Raw genomic sequence first — 15117 nt, forward strand, 5'->3', positions numbered from 1 at the left:
TTCTTGTTATTGATTATTGTTTATCTAAACTGGCGTTATAGTATACTGTTTTGTTACTTTTGATATATGTGGTGGATTGATTCTTGATTCTTCCTTCTAGGGTTCACTCATTATTACATTTGTGCGCGCCTTATTTTCATCTCTTATCTTATTGAATAGTGGTTGTAGGGATCCATGGTGGTCTAAGGTCATGTCATAGGTCGGGATCAGGGTTGGGGTCGGGATTGGGGCCTGGACTAGGGGATGGGGTGAGGGTGGCGTCTAGTTTTGTTGATGGGTTAGGGTCGGGGTGAGGGACAGTAGGGTTAAGTGGGACAAGGGAGCTTCTAAGTTGAGGATTGGATCTTGGAACATAGGTACTCTTCAGGGTAAGTCTATAAAGCTCGTAAAAATTCAAAATGAGGAGGATTAGTATAGCTTCTGTCCAGAAAACCAAATGGTAGGCTCTAAGGCGAAGATGTGGACGGTTATAAGTTGTGGTACTCAGGTAGCATGAGATATAGGAATGGGGTAGGTATCTTAGTAGATGAAGATCTTAGGGGGCAGGTGGTGGAGGTTAAGCGGGTTAACGATAGGTTGATGTCGAAATTAAATTGGTTATTAGAGGATCTATGTTGAATGTTATTAGTTTTTACGCTCCACATGCAGGGTTGGATAAGGAGGAGAAGCATTTTTGGGAGGTTCTGGATGAGTGGTGAAAGGCGTTCCGAGAAGCTTTTTGTTTGAGGAGATTTCAATGGGAGTATTGGGTCTTCGTCGGGAGGTTATAATGATGTGCATAGTGGTTTCGATTTCAGGGAGTGTCATGAAGGAGGAGCTTTACTTTTGGATTTTGCTAGGGCTTTTGGGTAGCGAATTCGAGCTTCCCGTAAAAGAAGGAACACCTTATTACCTTTAGTAGTTCAGTGGCCAAGACCCAGATAGATTTTTGCTCCTTAGGAAGAGGGATAGAGCACTATGTAAAGACTATAAAGTTATACCTAGCAAGAATGTTTTGACCCAACATAAGCTGTTGGTGATGGACTTGGTGGTCAAAAGGGACAGAAAGAAGAGGGGTATGAAGGATCGACCTAGGATTAAGTGGGTAGTTTGACTTTGGCCAATGCCATGAAAATAGTGGAGAAGTTGACGACTAAGTGGCTTGGGATAGTAGAGGGTATGTAGATAGTATGTGGGAGACGACTGCTAGTTGCATCAGGGAGACTGCTAGAGAGGTGTTGGGTGTTTCAAGAGGCCGATCTGGTAAGCACCGGTGAGACTGGTGGTGGAACGAAGAAGTTAAAAGGAAGGTGGAGACTAAGAAGATGGCCTATGCTAACTTGGTTGTAAGCAAGGATGACGATGTGAAGTAGACGAATAGGGAGGTGTATATGTTAGCTAGGCGAGAGGCTAAGTTAACAGTTACGGCGGCTAAGATAACAACTTTTGAGAGCTTGTATGCGGCTTTAGAGGTGAAAGACGAGAATAAGTAGTATAGGCTTGTCAAGGCCAGGGAGCGGAGGGCTCGTGACCTTGACCAAGTGAAGTGCATCAAGGGGGAGAATGACAGAGTGGTGGTTGAGGATGTCCTCATTAGGAAGAGGTGGCAAGCCTATTTTCATAGACTTGAATGACGAGGAGGACAAAGATTTCGTGTTGGGGGATTTGGAGAACTCTGAGGGGTGTCGCGATTATGGTTATTAAAGGCATATTAAGGTGGAGGAGGTTAAGGGGGCTATTCGTACGATGCGTAGGGGTAGAGCGACTGGGCCAAATGAGATTTTGGTAGATTTTTGGAAGAGCACTGGCGGGGCAGGTTTTGAGTGATTGACAAGGTTGTTTAACATTATTTTTAGGGTGGCGAAGATGTCCGAATCTTGGAGATGGAGCACGATGATTCCATTGTATAAGAACAAGGAGGACATTCAGAGTTGCAACAACTATAGGGGTATCAAGCTATTGAGTTATACTACGAAGGTTTGGGAAAGGGAGGTAGAGTAGCGGCTGAGGAGGATCGTGGATATTTTTGAGAATCAATTCGGTTTCATGAAGGTCGCTCGACTACTGAAGTTATTCACCTTGTGAGGTGATTAGTAGAGTAGTTTAGGTATAGGAAGGACTTGCACATGGTGTTCATTGATTTTGATAAGGCGTATGACGAAGTCCCTAGGGAGATTTTGTGGAAGTGCTTGGAGGTTAGAGGCATGCTCGTGACGTACACTAAGTCGATGCAAGGCATGTACGACGATGCGAGGACTCATGTGAGGACGGGAGGAGATTTGGAGCACTTTCTTGTTTTGACTGGATTGCACCAAGGATCGACTCTTAGCCTATTTTTATTTGTCTTGGTGATGGATTTTTTGACTCGGCATTTTCAAGAGGAGGTGTCTTGATGTATGTTATATACTGATGATGTTGTATTGATTAATGAGACTTGGCGAGGTGTCAATGATAAGTTGGAGGTTTGGAGGCCGACCCTAGAGTCCAAAGGGTTTAGGTTGATCAAGACCAAGATGGAGTACTTGGAATGTAAGTTTAGTGATTTGTTGCATGAGGCAGATGTAGTGGTTAAGCTGGATTCTCAGGCCATTCAGAAGAAAGATAGTTTCAAGTATCTTGGTTCTATGATTCAAGAAAATGGCAAGATTGATGAGGATTTCACGCACCACATTGGCGCAGGGTGGTTGAAATGAAGGCTCGCTTCGGGGGCCGTGTGTGATAAAGAGCTGCCTCTTAAGCTTAAAGGTAAGTTCTATGGAGTAATAGTCAGACCGGCTATGTTGTATGGGGGACAATGTTGGCCAGTTAAAAACTCTCATATCCAGAAATTGGTGGCGGAGATGAGTATGTTATGATGGATGTGTGGACTTACCAGGAGTGATAGGGTTAGAAATGAGATTATTCGAAAGGTGGGAGTGGCTTCGTAGAGGATAAAATGCGGAAAGTGAGGTTACGATGGTTCGGACATGTGATGAGGAGGGGCACGGATGCTCCAGTTCATAGGTCTGAGAGGTTGTCTATGGATTGTTTTAGGCGGGGTATAGGTAGGCCAAAGAAAATATTGGTGGGAGGTAATTAAACATGATATGAAGCAGTTATAGCTTACGGAGGACATGACCCTTCATAGGAAGGTGTGGAGGACGCGGATTAGGGTAGAGAGTTAGTGGGTAGGAGTGCTTTTGTTTGTATCTAAGCCTGTAGTTGCTTGTTAGTGGTGTTAATTTTTTTTTTGATTTCGAATAGATGGTTTATAATATTACCTTGTGGGTGTCTTGTTTTCATCATTATCTAGCGGTATGTTATCCTATTTTTGTTGTGTGCTTTTATGTTTTATATTTGTTTGTTGGTTAAACTGTTATATGTCTTAAGTTAGGGGTCTATCGAAAACATTATCTAGCGGTATGTTATCCCATTTTTTGTTGTGTGCTTTTACGTTTTAGGTTTGTTTGTTGGTTATACTGTTATATGTCTTGAGCCAGGGGTCTATCGAAAATAGCCTCTCTACTTCATCTGAGGTAGTGGTATGGACTGTGTACACTTACCCTCCCCAGACCCCACCTTGTGAGAATACACTGGGTATATTGTTGTTGTTGTACTTGATATACTAGTTTATTTTCACATATATGACAATATGAAATATAAAAAGATACGACGTACCATGTTTTCAACTTCATTTGGGAACTTAATAAGTTTTATTCCTATTTTGTTTTAATGGAGAAGGAAGTAAGAGGAATACAATAAATATGTTCCATGTTTTCAACTTCATTTGGAAACTTAATAAGTTTTATTCCTATTTTGTTTTAATGGAGAAGGAAGTAACAGGAATACAATAAAGAATATCTTTATTGTATTCCTTTTACTTCCTTCTCCATTAAAACAAAATAGGAATAAAACTTATTAAGTTCCCAAATGAAGTTAAAAACATGGTACGTCGTATCTTTTATATTTCATATTGTCATTAAATGTTAAGACCCCAACGTTTCAATGAATTTATTTTGCTTTATAACTTATTTATAGAAGAATCATAAAAAAGTTGAATTTCTTTTATACAATTATTTTGTGCCACATCACTTTGACTACGTAATGAGTTTTGTACTTCTTTAGGAAAAAAATTAAATACATTTCTAGAATAATGAGGAATGTTATGTTATATATATTGTTTAAGAAGAAGATTTACTTTAAAGTGCAAACAAAAATATATACTGTCAGTCCAATTCAATTTTTTTCTCCTTATTTAACTCTTTCAATGCTTCCCCCGATGACTGACCCCGCTGCTGCCGACACCATGCCGGTCGTTACTGTTATCGGAGGTGATGATGGTATACCGCCAGATCCATTGTTACAATCGGAAACCTACATCAACGGTGAGACGAATGCTCGGGTTGAAACCGCCAAACCAAACAAAGCTGACGTCGTTGTAGAAAAAGGAAAGGTGGTCGACCTAGCTACTTCGGCGTCGGTGGAATCGGAGAGTAAGATGGAGGTTCAGATGACGGAATTGGTGGCTGGGACGGTTACGCCTATGCATAAGGTGAATAGATCGATTGAGGTGAATGTTGCAAGGCCGAGCTGGTTGCCGGAGGATTGGAAATTTGTAACGGAAGTTCATATCGATGGCGCTTTTGCTGGAACTATAGATAGAGTAAATTTCCGTCTCTTAAACTATATATATACATATAATGGTTGGTTACTTTGTGCAACTTTAACAAAGGAATCTAAGGTTTATAAAAGTTACCATTTTTCGAAAAACAAAAATAGAAATCTAGGGTTTATGCTTTATTTTATGTTTGTAACTTTTCTTTTAATTGCTTTGATGTGTGTAACTTGAGTTGAGGGTCTTTCAGAAACAGTCTCTCTACTTTTCAGGATGTAGAGATAAGGTTTGCGTATATTTTTTCTTATATTGCTTGGACTTTTCAAAAATGTAAACAGGTGCGTGTCGGATTTTCCAAAAGTAGTGTATTTTTGAAGTATTTGACGGGGTGCAACATCGAAAGTCAAAGAGTCTGCATAGCTCATTTGTCTGTTATGTGCTATGTCTTATGTCTGTTTTACTTCTGCATTTTATGCTTGTACTTTTTTAACTATTTTGATAGATGTTACTCGTGCCGAGGGTCTTTAGGAAATAGTCTCTCTACCTTTTAGGATGTAGCGATAAGGTCTGCATACATTTTACCTTATATTGCTTCGACTCTTCAAAAATGTCAACAGGTGCGTGTCGGATTCTCCAAAAGTATTGTATTGTATCCTTGGAGAATCTGACACGGGTGCAACATCAAAATTGAAGAGTCTGCACAACTTATTTCTACCCTCCCCAGACCCACCTATAGGATTACACAGGTATGTTGTTGTTGTTGGTACTTGTGTGTTAAAGCAAATGCATCTGAAAATGTGGTTGGTTTTTCCCTCTATAGTTTTTACTTTCAGCATTGGAGTTCAAATTTGAGTTTGTTTCAGAAACTAGTGCATGAATTCTTTTATTTTTGGTTTGCAGTGTTGAATAGAAGTAGAGAGTAGAGACTGTTGTGCTTTGATTATGAACAACTGATAAGCTTGTTATTCTGCAAGGTTGTCGTATAGCGAAATTATTAGTTTCTTCCTTTTGACACTGAACTGTAGAACTTCGCTTCAGTGAGATTGGGAGAGTTTTCTGTTGAAGCTGGAATAAAATATTCCTTTCAAAGTTTCAGGAATATTTGAACTTTAATTAACTGACTGATTGTGGTGATGAGAATAGTTTTTTCCATTGAAAGATATAAGGTGAGCAATTGTTGGAATGACTCTTTTGCTTCCTTTGTGAAGTCCTCTATGTGGATTAACTCGATCTCTTTCTTTTCGTAGATGATTTACATGAGGAAAAGAAAAGCTTCTTCTGGACAAGTGCAACATGTTATGCTAGTAGTATTTAGGTTTGGAGGACCTTATGATGAAATTGTAGATTTCATAACAACAACATATCTAGTGTAATCCCAAAAGTGGGGTCTTGGGGAGGGTGATGGGTTTACAGCCTTATGTTACCCCTACTTTGTGAAGGTAGAGAAGTTGTCTCTGTTAGACCCTCGGCTCAAACTGTAGATTTCATTTCGTATATAATTAAAATCAGGAGACTACTTTCCTTTGAAAAGAATGCTTGTTTTCTCAAGTGGATAGGGCAAGTAGAAACTGTTGGTTTGTATGCATATGCGTTGAACTGAGTAATTCTTTTTTACCTTTCTAATTCACATTTATTACATGATTTTGTGAAGAAAAGTGTGAACTTGAGGTTGCTGAATGCCTTTATGAATGTGGTTAGTGTAGAGAAATTGAATGGCTTGTATTAATTATTACTCCCTTAGGCAAATTTAGTTTGACTCCTATGTGGAGGTGCAAACAAAAATTAGAATGTAGATGATAGATTCTAATCATAACCACAACTATTAATACGAATTATGATCGTAGTAGTTGGTTGATTTTTTTATTCTTTAAATAAACTTCTCATTTGTTAATTAAATCCATTAGATGTAAGAAAATCCTTCCAATAGCTCCAAATGGTACTTGTGCCTTTAGGCTTAATTGGGTTTGAACTGTGAACCTGTAGGGTTAGACCAGCTTTAGTAGGGACTAACGGCTGTTAGTCCATTAACGGAATAAATGGCCCACTTTTGTCACGGCGATGGATTTAAACAGAGGGAAGAAGTGGTCGTCGAATAGTAGACGGGCAATTTTGGCGCTTTTCCTTTGAAGTAATGAGAAGGAAATTGAGGTAGATTAGTCCAAAAGTTCAGTATGATCACCTGATGTGCTCGAGAAACAAGAGCAAGGATGGTAATGCTTATTGAAGGCATCATTATTTATTTATTTATTTTTGAAAACAAAGAGATGTGTTTATTGAAGGCAATCACAGAAATTTTCTGGAAGTGTATGAGGCAATAAAGGTGAAGTGGGCAGGCGTCATCTCTCCTAATGGGCAACATTATCCAATACCTGTACTAGTTAGAGGAGGCAAGTATCCAGAGGAACATTTGACACGCTGCCAAGTTGTACTGCCGTTATTCCTGAAAGAAAAGGCACTCCTTCTTTTGATGTTGTATAATATCACTTGCCGTCAAGAAAATAATTGTTTGTACCTATAGCCTTGATATCTTCTTAGGTTGATTGTGGTGGACTGAAACGCTTCTGCTCTCTCACTTCCACTCTTCTGTGGTCTGCTGTGATTTGCCCCTGCCTGTTTAGTTGTTACACTATGTGGGGGATTGTTTATGTTTCCCTTTTTTCCCTTCCAGTTGCTGGTGGTTGAGCATTATTGAGTTGGTTTAGTTGAAAATATTATTACGCCGTGCTCTTTGGATTTGCATTCTTATTGATTGAAGTCGTTGACATATAAACCGAGTTGTATATTAGGCATTGGGTCTAATTGTTTTGTGTCCTGAATTCTGCAGTATTATTATGATCCATTCTGTGGGACTAAATTCCAGTCAAAGACTGAGGTGCTTGATTTCCTGGGAACAGGTGGCAAGTGCAAGGACGACACTGGTGGTGATGCTACAGTGAGTGAATCAAAACGTTAATAACCTATCACTCTATATTTGTATTATTCTTCCCTTTGCTACAAAGAAACAGACATCTTCTTGTGTGTTTTGATGGTACTGTTTCTTTTGCAGCCATCTGTGACCCGCAGTAGCAAGAAACAGAAGAAGAGCAGCTCGGAAAAAGGAAAAGAGAAAATTACCTATTCTTGCCTTGATGCTGCGAATCCGGCAGAGTGTGTGTGCTGGGTTCAGACAGATAGTTGTGCAGATACTTGGACACCTTTTATTGATGGCGACATGGTTCCTGAAGGCGAAAGAGAAGAATGGGATGCTGTCTTCTCGGCTGTGTCGCAAAGGAATGCAAATGAGGAGGCAGGCGTCTCTAATGTGCAGTAACCAGTTAAAGAACCTGTCTCAGTATCTGGCTAGACTAGATAGTGTGTCAAATCTCATCTGAATTGGGCTCACTTTCTTTTGGATTTAGCATAGGGACCTCATAGTTGTTGATAGCTTCTTGCTTTGGCATAGGAATAGGCAAATGTTGCTCCTCCTAACTTCTGTTCATGGTGTATTAGTATGGTCTGTTGTTGGTGCCATCGAACCAGTAAATTTGAAGCATCTTACTAGGATGGACATATGTGAAAAATTGTCTCAAGTATGAAAATACTGTAGTTATTGAGTATGAGCTGGTCTTATCTTATGCATGTGAATGACAGATTGTTTTATCACAGGTCCGAGCCACTAATGCTTACATTAGAGTAGGTTGTTTATATGGCACCGTTTCAGGTGTAGCTCCTGAAGTGTGACCTTTCTCTGATTCTGCATGAATGCTGGATATTTTGTGCTATCGATTGTCTTTATTATTATTACTAGTAAATATATCCGCGCGTCGCGCGAACATAAATATATATGCTTGTATATAACTATTTCAATTTCTTTGTAATATATGAATCTCATTTTCTTTTCATTACGTAATACATCAGTTTTACTTATATACATTGTTCGTCTCAATTTATTGATATTTTGTCTTCTCACGAAGTTGAAGAAAATAAAAAATATTTTTTAAATCATGAGGTCTTAAATTAACGATATATTAAATGTATCAAAATTTTCTTTGACCTTGTAATCTTAAGTATGACTATGAGAAAATTTGAGATCAAATTGTTACTACAAGAGGAAAGAGTCATTCTTTTTTAAATAAAACAAACGAGCTAAACAAATTAAAGTAAAGGAAGTAATATTTTCTTTATTCAAATAAAAGATGTGATGTTAAAACAGTTACATTTTTTTCCTATTCAAGATAAACCATTACTTTCGTTCAATAATCTAGTTTTCTATTCTTTTTTTCTTTATCCTACTCTTTAAACCTTTTTTATTCTTATCTTCTAGAGTGTAATATGAAAGACGAGATGCAATAAATAAATAGAGTGTGTATTTGAATGAACGATTGAGTAAGGACGGACCTATTTATAGAGGATTGAATTTGAATGAGAGGCAAAAAGGCGCGACTATTCACCTCCATACATTAATTAAATTTTTAATTAAATTAAGAAAATAAATATTGTGATATAAGTCATGAATTTTCAGATTATTATTATTAATTAGTCTTTCGAAGAACCATTTTTATTGAGTTGTGGCAGCAGATTTTATATCTGTTGCATCAGATAACACATCTGTGACAACAGATATATTATCTATTGCAATAAATATAAAATATGTTGCATCAGAAAACATATCTGTTGTAACATATAATCTAACTGTTCACCTCCATTTATTAATTACATTTTTTATTAATGTGAAAAGTAATGAATTAATAAATTAAGAAATATTGTGATAAGTCATGACTTTTCAGACTATTATTATTAATTAGTTCTTTAGTTCTTTCCAAGAACTGCTTTTATTGAGTTATAACTCGATATAGGTTGCATCAGATAAATCATCTATGACAAAAGATATATCAATTGTTGCAACCATAGTGAACCTGTTGCATCAGATAATTTAATTGTTGCAACATATAATCTACTTTTTTTTTAAAAAAATAACTATATCATCATATCATTAATCCAAATTTGCTTACTTTTTCATTTTATAAATAAAAAAAAAATCTTTTCAAATTCCTTAATAAAATAATAATCGTTATTATATCATAAATAATTTATAAAACAAATTCAAAAACAAAAATGGTGAAAAGTCATGATCAATTATTAAAATTATGGTTATAAATTGTGTTTATTATTTATTTTCTTATTATTTATTTACGAAATATTTTTCATATTAAATAATCGAAACTCCGAGTCATGTCTTTCACTTTTCACCCTCTCAATAACAATAATAGCCCCTTTTTTTAATAACCGCCAGGTGCAACATATGAACGATCTGTCATAGCAGATTAACCTCTAACTGTTGACACAAATTGCTGCTCAATCCCTATCACCAACCGTCGACATGTTGAGAACAAGGAATAAATAGAATGATTATTATTAAATACTAAATAAGAATTAAAAATTTAAAGTCGACAATAAAATGAAATGAAAACATGAATGTTCATAGATTTTTGAATCCCTTGAGTAGATTTGATATACAGAAGGAGGAAAATAATCGCTAAATTAAAAAACATTACCTAATTATTATTACCACTATTATTATTATTGTCAATCAGCCGGTAGCCTTGCTCCGAAGTCAGCCAAATATCTCTCTGGAGTTCATCAATCAAACTGCCTTTGAAGTTCACGCAAGGACTCGATAAGAATATTCTTATACGAATCTGGATCATCCATATTTGTAAGGAGGGACCTATTTATACATTATTGTATCTCGAAAAGAAAAGAAAGTTTCTTTAAAATAAATCTAACAGATAGGTAATCTGTTACAGAATATATTTTTTCTGTTAGATAACTGGAAATCTTTTTGCAACAGATGTATATATCTGTTTGATTTCTGCAATAGGTTGATCACTGTCATAGCAAATTTCTCCAATTGATTGACAAAATAAACAGATGTGTCATCTGTTGCAATAAGCTAGTCATCTGTTTATTCAATTTAAGCCATAGATAGGCTAGAAAGAATAAGGTTCATGCAGATGGATCCACTATCATATGTGTGGGAGTTAATTATGTATTACTGATAAAGTTACCGGGACAACACACACAAAGTACAATGTTTTTGTGAATGCATTTTTTAACTGATTAGGCATTGATCATTCAAACAATATCCTGCATTGTACCGTTAAGTTTGATGGGTTCAAAATTGATAAGGCTGAGGACCTCATGAAGATGGTGCAGATACCCTATTACGAATTATTGACGGTTGGTGCTCGTGTTTATGCATGTCAAGTTTTGAGAAGGGATCAATATTTGTCGTCACTGCAGAGAACCAATAGCGATTGGACATAACTTTAAGTGTGCATTGGACCCTTAAAGGGCCCTTGAAGCCTCGCACTGCATCAAACAAGAATGGAAAACCAATATAGTTATTGCCCTGGCCAAAATTTATATGGTTGGGTTGCTCGCTCGGGTTGATGATTATATGCCAGAAGGTGCTGTATGAGAATGCTTTCGAGGGAAAATGGGTTGTTGATGGAAGACTATATCATCTGAGAGCTAATTGAAGAAGAGACACAGGGTAGAAAGTAACTTCCAACGAATCTGGCTGATGGAATTATCTTAATAGATGCGAAATCTGAATCAAGTGCAAATATGAAAGTGTATCCGGTAATGTAATTTCGTCTGTTGTGTCTCTAAAAAAAATAATGCAGATGGACACTTTTCTAGGGAGCTGCATAGTCGGGATTATCACCTAGGTAAAAAATAGGAGAAGATCAACAAAGCAGCCTCATGGGAATCGGGGTAAAAATGATGTTCAGCAAGTCTAGAAAACTTACGCCGACAACAATGACAGTGAAAATAAGAAAACTAAGCAAAGACGGCAATTTCTGAATTTTAAATTTCATCTCATCTTCTTGTTTTGTGTTTTCGATCAGGCCACTGCCGTTGACCTGATCGGAACCACAAATGAGATTGAAAGGCAAATAGAGTATCATTGCTTCCTTAGAAATATGGTTATAATTGATTGTGTTTTCTTGCCTTGACATGCTTTCAACATTTCTTGGAGAAGATCAGATGCTTGCTGTAGTATGTGAATCCCAATAATTTTCAAGCTTGCCTCCAGCTTGTTGATTCTGTATTCAAGTTGGTCGTTACCATCTTTGATGTTGGTAAGGATTTCCTCGTCTCTTGTGAGCTCGATCAGGAACACTACCTTCAAAGTTGTGGCATTCTAGAAGCCCTTCAAAACACTTTCTCTTCAGAAGCTTTAAAGGATACATGGAGGGTCATTATGTTTGTTTTAGGTCAAAATATGTTGATGCACGTTGAAGATGTGGTCCCAACAGTTGAACAACATACTTTTATCTAGCATTGCTCCATGCATCTTGCTCAACTAATTTGATAAATTAGTAAGCATGGAGTTACGTAGCATGTGATTTAAACCGGCTCTACCAAGCCTATCAAATGTTACGTAACTCCAAGCTCATTACCCTATTAAAACAATATGCCTGAGTTAGTGCACATAGAAAAAAAGCCCAATCTGTCAGCCTTTCTGCTGATCACTCTTCTCCAATATAGATGAAAAGATATCTGCTATGCAAAAGTCTACACCATCGCCAGACATGATTGCCTGGGAACATGTCTTGCGACGGTGTAGACTTTTTCATAGCAGATATCTTGTCATCTATATTGGAGAAGAGCAATCAGCAGAAAGGATGAGAGATTGAGCTCGTTCGATGTGTGCACTAAATCGATCATATTTTTTTGATAGATTAATGAGCTTAGAGTTACGTAACGTTTGATAGGCTTGGTAGAGCCGGTTTAGATCACACGCTATGTAACTCCATGCTTACTAATTTATCAAATTGGTTGAGCAAGATGCATGGAGCAATGCTAGATAAAAGTGTGTTGTTCAACTTTTGGGACCACATCTTCAACGTGCATCAACACATTTTGACCTAAAACAAACACAGAGACCCTCCATGTATCCGTTAAGGCTTCTGAAGAAAGTGTTCTGAAGGGCTTCTAGAATGCCACAACTTTGAAAGTAGTGTTCCTGATCAAGCTCACAAGAGACGAGGAACTCTTTACCAACTTTGAAGAGGGAAACGATTAGCTTGAATACAGAATCAACAAGTTGGAGGTAAGCTTGAAAATTATTGAGATTCATATACTACAGCAAGCATCTGATCTTCTCCAAGGAATGTTGAAAGCATGTCAAGGAAAGAAAACACAATCAATTATAACCATATTGCTAATAAAGCAATGATACTCTATTTGCCTTTCAATCTCATTTTTGGTTCCAATTAGGTCAACGACAGTGGACCTGATCGGAAACACAAACAAGAAGGCATGGGATGAAATTTAAAATTCAAAAATTTGCCGCCTTCGCTTAGATTCCTTATTTTAACTGCAGTTGTTGTTGGCATTAGTTTTCTAGACTTCCTGTACATCATTTCTACCCTCGATGCCCGTGAGGCTTCTTTGTTGGTCTTCTCCTATTTTCTATCTAGGTGATAATCCCGACCACGCAGCTCCCTAGAAAAGTGTCCATCTGCATTGTTTTTCTTTCAGAGACACAACAGATGAAATTACATTACGGATATACTTTCATATTTGCACTTGATTCAGATCTCGCATCTGTTAAGATAATTCCACCGGCCAGATTTGTTAGAAGTTACTTTCTACCTTATGTCTCTTCTTCAATTAGCTCTCAGATGATATAGTCTTCTCATCAACCACCCATTTTCCTTCAAAAGCATTCTCCTATCGCACATTCTGGCATAAAATCATCACCCCGAGCGAGCAACCCAGCCATATAAATTTTGGCCAAGGCAATAAATGTATTGGTTTTCCATTCTTATTAGATGCAGTGCTAAACTTCGAAGGCCCTCTAAGGGTCCAATGCACCCTAAAAGTTAGTCCAATCGCTATTGAATCTCTTTACATTGACATAAAAATTAGATCCCTTCACAATGCTTGACAAATAAACATGAACAACAACCGACATTAAATCTTAACAGGCGATCAGAACCATATTCATAGTCCCTCAGCCTTATCAGTTCGGACCTACCAAACTTAACTGTAAAATTGCAGACATCTTGTTTGAACGATCTATGACTAATCAGTAAAAATATCATCCACAAAATCAGTGCACTCTATGTGTGTTTCCACGATAACATTATCGGTAATACATACCTCTCATATATGAAGTGGTTCCATCTGTAAGCAGCTTATTCCTCTGATCCCATCTTTACTGCAGCCTTATGAGATAGTCCGTCAAAATTTGATCAACTATCAGATGTCACAAAAAGAACATTGTCCATCTGTTGCATTAGATGTGGAGTCTGTTGCAACAGAGGTGGAGTCTATTGCAACAGATGTGGAGTCTGTTACAACAGATGTGGAGTCTGATGGAATACATCAAACCAGCCTTTCTGGTGATTTTATTTGTTCCAACAGTTTCTCCATCTGTTGCAACATCAACAACAGCATAAACATCAATAAAAAAGAAACAAAATTTGTTCCAACAACATCATCAACAACAAAGAAACAACATCCTTTTTGCCAGAACCATTAACAACACCACAAGTTCCAACAACGCCAACCCCACAAACAACATCAATAACTGCATCAACAATAATGAAATAAACAAAATACATACAAAAAAATGATACTGCCAACAAGGCTTTTAAACTTTTCCCAACAGATGACTTTTTTCTCATATTGTAATAAAAATTCTTGAATTATTTATTCAATACTCACAAGTTTCTTAAATATTTTTAATAAATATGATATGGGTAAATAGTAATTAAATAAAAAAAACAGTTGTAAATTACATGCAAAGAAGAAGACGAGAATGAAAGAGCAATAATGAACCATACCTTAATATCAAAAAGGGGATCAAAATAGAAATTTAAGTCGAGGAAAGATATGGATGGGTTTAGATCCAAAAAGATCTTTATGAGAAGAGAAGAGAAAAGAGAGAAAAAAGGCTGTGACCCTAAAGAGGAGAGAGAAAAAAATGAGAGTTGAATAAAATAAATTGCAGCTGAAGAAAGAGATGAGATAATTTCTATAGATGTATTGTGTACGTAGACGTGATGGTTTTCAATATTCATTAGTTAATATTCATTAATTTCATTAATAATTTGAGGGGCACGAGGAACACTAATACTACTAACATTGAAAATACAAGACAAGACTGCTCAATGAACTCACTTTTGAGATATCCAAGAAACATTTTTTACCTCCTTTAGTAGTAAGTACTACTAATTGATATTATCTACTCGGACCAGAAGCTTCTTGCTTTAAAATTAAAAGAGATAAAAAGATTTTCAAACAGATATGTCATCTGTTGCAACATATAAAAATATCTAATAGAAATCCGAATAGCTCAATCATCTGTTATAACAGATATAAATATCTGTTTAAAAATTCCAAAAGCTTAGTCATCTGTGACAACAGATGAAAATGTTCATTTGATAATTAATAAAATCAGATATGTCATCTGTTACAACAGATATAAATATTTTTTTAAAAATTTCCAATAGCTCAGTCATCTGTCACAACAGATGCAAATATCT

At 36.7% G+C, this 15117-nt stretch overlaps 1 protein-coding gene across 1 annotated transcript; it reads left to right on the forward strand.

The window, feature by feature from the left end:
- The first annotated feature begins 3907 nt into the window (after positions 1 to 3907).
- LOC124893066 (methyl-CpG-binding domain-containing protein 6-like) lies at positions 3908 to 8215 on the forward strand. The gene is made up of 3 exons (XM_047404200.1): positions 3908 to 4621; positions 7398 to 7505; positions 7620 to 8215. The coding sequence occupies exons 1-3, from the start codon at positions 4112 to 4114 to the stop codon at positions 7881 to 7883; spliced, it is 882 nt and encodes a 293-aa protein (XP_047260156.1). The 5' UTR covers positions 3908 to 4111; the 3' UTR covers positions 7884 to 8215.
- Positions 8216 to 15117: the final 6902 nt, after the last annotated feature.

Source organism: Capsicum annuum, unplaced genomic scaffold (genome assembly GCF_002878395.1).
Source record: "Capsicum annuum cultivar UCD-10X-F1 unplaced genomic scaffold, UCD10Xv1.1 ctg5343, whole genome shotgun sequence".
Taxonomy (NCBI): domain Eukaryota; kingdom Viridiplantae; phylum Streptophyta; class Magnoliopsida; order Solanales; family Solanaceae; genus Capsicum; species Capsicum annuum.

Bases quoted from the DNA above. Each gene is read 5' to 3' on its own strand.
- LOC124893066 (XM_047404200.1), top strand. From the start codon at position 4,112: ATGAGGAATGTTATGTTATATATATTGTTTAAGAAGAAGATTTACTTT. The intron at 4,622-7,397 runs GTAAATTTCCGT...TGAATTCTGCAG, and splicing joins TTGCTGGAACTATAGATAGA to TATTATTATGATCCATTCTG. The intron at 7,506-7,619 runs GTGAGTGAATCA...TTTCTTTTGCAG, and splicing joins ACACTGGTGGTGATGCTACA to CCATCTGTGACCCGCAGTAG.